At 41.2% G+C, this 7112-nt stretch overlaps 1 protein-coding gene across 1 annotated transcript in view; it reads left to right on the plus strand.

The window, feature by feature from the left end:
• R3HDM1 (R3H domain containing 1) overlaps positions 1 to 7112 on the plus strand; it is a 180653-nt gene that overhangs the window by 162430 nt on the left and 11111 nt on the right. Inside the window, 1 exon segment of the mRNA XM_027768764.1 lies at positions 4996 to 5140. Within this exon segment, the coding sequence (XP_027624565.1) occupies positions 4996 to 5140 (145 nt within the window).

Consider the following 7112-nt stretch of genomic DNA (forward strand, 5'->3'; position numbering starts at 1 on the left):
TTGTTGTTTTACAAATTAAAAAAAAAAAAAAAAGGACCTGAATGAGATCTGGATGGTGGTACAGTAACAAAACGCAATGCTCTCAAGGCTGACCCACATGGGGAGGTTCCTGGTTCTCACCTGAAGAACTCCCTGAGTAAGCCAGGCATTTGCATGCCTATGACCTGGGCTGGCCAAAGCTGGAGATGGATCGCAACATCAAGATCCTGTTGGGGGACCAACAGTTAGCATAATGGCTATGTCGCTGGACTCCCACGTAGTCAACTGCGGTTCGAGTCCCAGACCCAGTGGCTTAAACTCATGCCGGGCGCGTGTGCATGCATGCCCAAGATCCCGAGAGGAGAATGGAGGAGAAGGGATTGTGGCGTGGCCATTCCCCCGGGGGGGGAAGGTGATTTCTCGCTTTCTGTCTCTCTGTCTCTCTGAAAAAAAAAAAAAAAAAGATCCTGTTGGGAGTGCTGCCTCTCTTTCTCTATATGTCTCTCTTGAAAGGAATGAATGAGGGACCAGCAGTTAGCATAATGGCTATGTCGCTGGACTCCCACGTAGTCAACTGCGGTTCGAGTCCCAGACCCAGTGGCTTAAACTCATGCCGGGCGCGTGTGCATGCATGCCCAAGATCCCGAGAGGAGAATGAAGGAGAAGGGATTGCAGCGTGACCATCCCCCCTGGGGGGTGATTTCTCGCTTTCTGTCTTTCTCTGTCTGGCGAGTGCATGCACCCTATAGCAAAAACTCTCCAATTAAAAAAAAAAGAGAAAGGAATGAATGAACTCAAAAAAGTAAAATGTAAAAATAAAATTAAACCTGAATCTGATCAAGCCACTAAATAAATGTACCTACCAATTTCCAGGAAATACAGGAAGAAAAAGAACAAAATACATGATACCAATGGGACATTTTGCTAGACAGGTCAGCCCTGTTTTTTTAACATATAAATGATATTTTCAAAATGGCAGCTGTGTGTGTTCTAGATTAGAAGAGACTCAAGAGGTATAATAGTCCAAAGCAATAAATGGATCCTGTTTACATACTAACAGTTGAGAGAGTTTTTTGAGCACAAAGAGGATATTTAAACACTTAATTTTGTTAGTATTATGATGGCATTGTGTTTAGAAAAGATTTCTTGGGAACCAGCAGTTAGCGTAATGGCTATGTCGCTGGATTCCCACATAGTCGACTGCGGTTCACATCCCGGACCTGGTAGCTTAAAACTCACGCCGGGCACTTGTGCGTGAGTGCCCAAGATCCCGAGAGGAGAATGTAGAAGAAGGGATTGCGGTGTGACCATCCCCCCTGGGGGGGGTGATTTCTCACTTTCTGTCTCTATGTCTCTGTCTGTCTGTCTGGTGAGTGCACGCGCCCTGTAGCGAAAACCTCTCCAAAAAAAAGATTTCTTACTAGGGCCAGCAGGTGGCGTGGTGGTTAAGGTCACTGGACTCCCACTGGGCCAACCACAGTTTGAGTCCCAGACCAGGTGGCTTGAAAATCATTCTGGGCCTGTGTGCATGCATGCCCAGAATCTCAAAAGGAGAAGAAGAAAGGGATTGCTACGTGGCCATCTCCTTGGGGGAATATGATATCTCACTTTCCCTCTCCTTGTCTCTCTCTGTCTCTCCAGCAAGCACATGCTCCCTATGGCAAAAACCTGGGAAAAAAATTTACTGTGTCATTTAAGAAAATAACCTTAAGTGTAAATACTGAAAAGAAGATGCACCCACTATGCAGATGATGGTTTCTAAATACTATTCTCCACTAAAGAACCAGGGCTCTTTAGAGGAATAACTGTGGTCAGTAGTATTGGTACTGATCCAGCACAAGATGAACCTAGACCATCTTGCTGTTCTGGAAAGGAAGGGTTGAAAGAATGATAGGGACATGTTGAAGCATACAGGAAAAGGGTTGGAGGTTTGGGGCATAAAAGAGTGATAGAAATGCTTGATCACCCATAGAATAAAATAAGAATTTATGAATCCATAACTGATATAAATGAGAGGAGGAGAAAGCAAAACTTTTCCTTAGAATAGAACATAAAGTAATAAATATAGAAGCAATCAGAATTTTAAAATCACCACCAAAAAAACACCAGACTCTTAAGAGTGATCATTAGATGCTAAAGCTCGCTGGTAAAATTTTGATGAGAAGGGGGTTATTTTATCTTGTAAGATATTTACAGCTCCCAGGGCTGGCAGGTGGCATAGCGATTAAGGGTGTTAGACTCCCTCATGGCCGATTGTGATTCAAGTGCCAGACCTGGCGGCTTGCGCTCACTCGCTTTCTCTCTCTCTCTCCCCCACCTTGGGTAAAATTAAAATAGATAGATAGATAGATAGATAGATAGATAGATAGATAGATAGATAGATAGATAGATAGATAGATAGATAAAAATAGATAGCTAAATAAAAAATAATTCTTTTTAAAAAAGATATTTACAGCTACCCCCAAAAAAGTAAGTTATGATGGAAAGACCTAACAGGCACTATCTTCACCTGCACTGTGGTGACAGGCAGGTTCTAACTGAGGTGATAGGTTGAGAACACAGCATCAGTTCTCTAGTGTTCTTTTATGAAATGTGTAACATGAACCTTTTGATGTGGAGACAGCAGGGAAACCCAAATGGAGGGATAGTCTACAAAATAACTGACCTTTGGAAACATCTTCAAAAATGTCTGTCATGAAGAGAAGAAAGATTGAGGTTTTGTTTCAGATTAAATAAGATGAAAAAACCATGACATCGAAGTAGACTTAAAGAGGAATTTTTTTTACTTCTCTTTTGCTGTAAAGGATATTAGTGGGACACTTGGCAAAACTTGAATAAGCTCAATAGATTAAATAACAGTATTGTTGATTTCTTAATTTTGCTAATTCTACCGTGATTGTACAGTAAAATGCCCTTGTTTTTAGGAAATAAACCACCAGGTCAGTCAGTGGCTTGGTACTTAAAGTGGCTGGATCTGTGCAGCTCAAGTCCAGATCTAGTGGCTCAAAAAACATGCCAGCTGCATGGGTGTGCATGCTCAAAATCCCAGTAGGAAGGATGGAAGTGAAGGGAGTGCAGCACCACCATCACCCATGAGGGGAGCTTTCTCACTTTCCCTCTCTCTATTTCTGTTTGTCTCTCTAACAAGGGCACATGCAATTGTGCAAATTTTAAAAAGGAAAAGGAAATAAATTATTTGAAGGTAAAGGACTTTTATTAGTGTAACTCAGATAGTTCAGAAAAAAAGGCAGTAATATGTATGTATGTTATTGACAGAAAAAGAAAGCATATTAACAAAATATTAACATTATTTGATTAATCTGGAAATTCTTTTTGCAGCTATTCTCTCAGGATGAAATTTATTTTAATTGTTTATGTATTTCATTCCTTTTTTTTTTTTTTTTTTTCAATTTGACCAGAGAGAGAGAAAGGGAAAGTGAGAAAGCAAGCCACCAGGTCCAGGACTCAAACCATGGTCGGCCATGTGGGAATCCAGCGCCCATAACCACCACACCACCTGTCGGCCCCTCAGGATGAAATTTTAAATTGAAATGTTAAAAAGAAATGTAACCATTAGGCCTTGTAGCCTAATGGCTGGCACATGCACTCTGGCAGTGTCTTTTACTTATTTTGCCAGAGGGCATGCTCTTCAGAGAGAAAGAAAATGAACCTCCCAGTACGTCATGGTCACACCACACACCCTCTCCTCCATCTCTCCTCCCTTCAGGAGAAACCCATGCACTCTGTGTGTTTCTCTGATGACCAAATCCAAGATTCAAACCACATAGCCAGTGGTATTCCATCCATCTGGACCACTATTTTCCACCATGCCCTAGTTTTCTAGACCTTTTGTTCCAGGCTAGGTAAGTATGTGTAAAACTAGTCACCACTACGGAGAATTTTAAGGCCCATTCCCATCCACTTGGTAATTGTTCTTATACTGCTGCCTTTCAGTAGTCCATAGAATTGCGTTTTCATCTCTACTAAGGTTTATCTGTTTCTTACCAAATACTCTCCTGATGTTAATGTTTCATTGTTATTTAATTATTAATTCAGTTCTTGTATTCAGCGATTATGTGTTAGAATTAAACTCTCTTGGATATAAGTCTTTTTTTTTGGAGATAAGTCTTTAACCTTAACCAGCAGGCTGGCTGGCCACCCTCTAGCAATTTCAAAAAAAAAAAAAAAAGTGAAAAAAAAAGAATGAGGGGGCCAGCAGGTGGCTTAGTGCTTAAGGTGTTAGACTCCCATATGACTGACTGTGGTTTGAGTCCCAAAGCTGGTGGCTTGCTTTCTCGCTTTCCCTTTCTCTCTGGTTAAATTTAAAAATAGTAACAATAAATAAATAAGTAATTCTTTAAAAAGAAAAAGAATAAGGTAGATGTATATATTTGCTCCTGCAAAAAAAAAATTTTTTTTTAAATCACCAATATTGGGACCAGCAGTTGGCACAGTGGCTATGTCACTGGATTCCCACGTAGTTGACTGCGGTTCGAGTCCTGGACCTGGTGGCTTAAACCCATGCCGGGTGCATGTGCATGTGTGCCTAAGATCCTAAGAGGAGAATAGAGGAGAAGGGATTGCAGCGCGGCCATCCCCCTCAGGTGACTTAACCGCTTTCTGTCTTTCTGTCTCTCTCTGTCTCTCTGGTGAGCACACACACTCAATAGCAAAAACCTCTCAAAAAAAAAAAAAATCAATATTATTCCCAAGGTACTGAAACTAATTTCAAAAATAGGATATATAATCAGTAATTTAAAAAAAATAGGTGTATGAATGCATGTGCATGAAAACAGTCTGTTGCCAGAGTTTTTGCTTTGGGAGTTAGAGATCATATGTTTCTAAAATGGTTGAATATTGTTATAGCAAATATATATATGCATATATATTATATATATTTTTTTTGGTGCAAGTACATATTTGTAATGTGGAATAACAAAAGATTTTTTTCAAAAGGAAATTTGTAAAAGGCTGCCCAAAATGCTGACCCATTTTCCTGATGTCTTGTAATTACAGCACAGCCCTCAACTCAGTAGTCCCATTATCTCACCAGCTCAGTCACCGGCACCAGCTCAGCTGTCTACCCTGAAAACTGTACGTCCCTCTGGACCTCCACTTTCCATCATGCCCCAGTTTTCTAGGCCTTTTGTCTCCGGGCAAGGTAAGTGTACATGAAACTGGTCACCGCTTCTGAGAATTTTAAGACCCATTCCCATCCACTTAGTAATGTATCTTAATGCTACTGCTTCTCAGTATTCCACAGATTCCACAGAACTGCATTTTCTTCCTTCCTTCCTTCCTTCCTTCCTTCCTTCCTTCCTTCCTTCCTTCCTTCTTTCTTTCTTTCTTTCCCATACACTCACAAGAGAGAGAGAGACAGAAACAGTGATAGGGAAAGTGAAAAATTACCCTCCCCCCCCCGCCAGGAGGGATGGCCACCCTGCAATCCCTTCTCCTGGGATTTTGGATACGCACACACCTGGCATGATTTTTAAGCCACCAGGTGTGAAATTCAAACCACATCAGCCATGTGGGAATCCAGCACCTGAACCACTCTACCACCTGCTGCCCCCAGTACTACATTTTTGATTCTACTTGGGCATATCTGTTTGTTACCATATACTTTTCAGACTTTTAATGTTTCATTGTTAACTTGATTATTAATTCAGTTGTTGCATTCAGTGATTATGTGTTAGAATTAAAGCAGCTTTAACTTTTTTTTAACTTACTTTTTTAAAAGAATTATTTAATTTTATTTATCATTATTATTTAGTTTGCCACATGGTACATGATCTCATCAGAGTGAGAGAAGGGGGTGAGAGGAAAGTGAGAAAGCAAGCCACCAAGTCCAGGTCTCAAGCCACATTTGGCCATGTGGGAGTCCAGTGCTTTAACCACCATACTACTTACTGGCTCTTTAACTTATTCTTAAAATTCATTCCTCTGGGCCAGCAGGTGGCATGGTGGTTAAGGACGCTAGACTTCTACATGGCCGACCACAGTTTGAATCCCGGACCTGGTGGCTTGCTTTCTCACTTGCCCTCTTTCTCTCTCTTTCTCTTCCTCTTTCTGTCTTTTTGAGAATAAAATAATTCTCAAAAAAATTTATTCCTCTATAGTATTAATACACTGTGTTTTATATTTATTCTGTATTTCTAATTTCTGTATTAGAAAAATACATACTGAGTTTATTTAAAAATTCATTTAATAAACATCAAGGATATACTGTGCCTCCAGAGTACAAAGATAAATTAAGAAAAGTTATCACCCTCAACAAACTTCAGTCTACTTGGAGGAACAGACATGTGAATATATGACCATACACTGATACAGAATCATTTTATTTCCTGGAATTTACCCTAAAAATTATGCACATAGATTTATATCCAAAAGAGTTTATTCCAGGGCCAACAAGTGGCGTGGTGGTTAAGGTACTGGATTCCCACATGGCCAACTATGGTTCAAGTCTTGAACCCTGTAGCTTGAAAATGACAACAAATATCAGGGTCAGCAGGTTGTGTGGTGGTTAGGGGTGTTGGACGCTTATATGGCTGACCATGGTTCAAATCCCAGTCCTGGGAGCTTGCTTTCTCACTTTCTCTCTCCCTCCCTCCCTCCCTCTTTCTCTCTCTCTCTCTCTCTCTCTCTCTCTTTCCAGTTTAATTAAAAAGTAAGTAAAGTTAAATAAAACAATTTTTTTTAGGGAATAGCATTTTGGTGTAATGGCTATGTCACTGGACTCCCATGTAGTCGACCACAGTTTGAGTCCCAGACCCAGTGGGTTAAACTCAGGCCAGGCGCATATGCGTGTGTGCCCAGGATCCCAAGAGGAGAATAGAGGAGAAGGGATTGTGACGTGGCCATCTCCCCTGGGGAGTGATTTCTCACTTTCTGTCTCTCTGGCGAGCACACACACTCTATAGCAAAAACCTCTCAAGAAAAAAAATTTTTTTTTCTGGGAACCACCAGTTAGTGTAATGGCTATGTCGCTGGACTCCCACGTAGTCGACCGCGTTCGCATCCTGGACCCGGTGGCTTAAAACTCATGCCGGGCGCGTGTGCATGCGTGCCCAAGATCCCGAGAGGAGAATGGAGGAGAAGGGATTGCGGCATGACCATCCCCCCTGGGGGGT

Source organism: Tupaia chinensis, unplaced genomic scaffold (assembly GCF_000334495.1).
Source record: "Tupaia chinensis unplaced genomic scaffold, TupChi_1.0 Scaffold147433_1, whole genome shotgun sequence".
In the NCBI taxonomy this organism is placed as follows: Eukaryota; Metazoa; Chordata; class Mammalia; order Scandentia; family Tupaiidae; genus Tupaia; species Tupaia belangeri.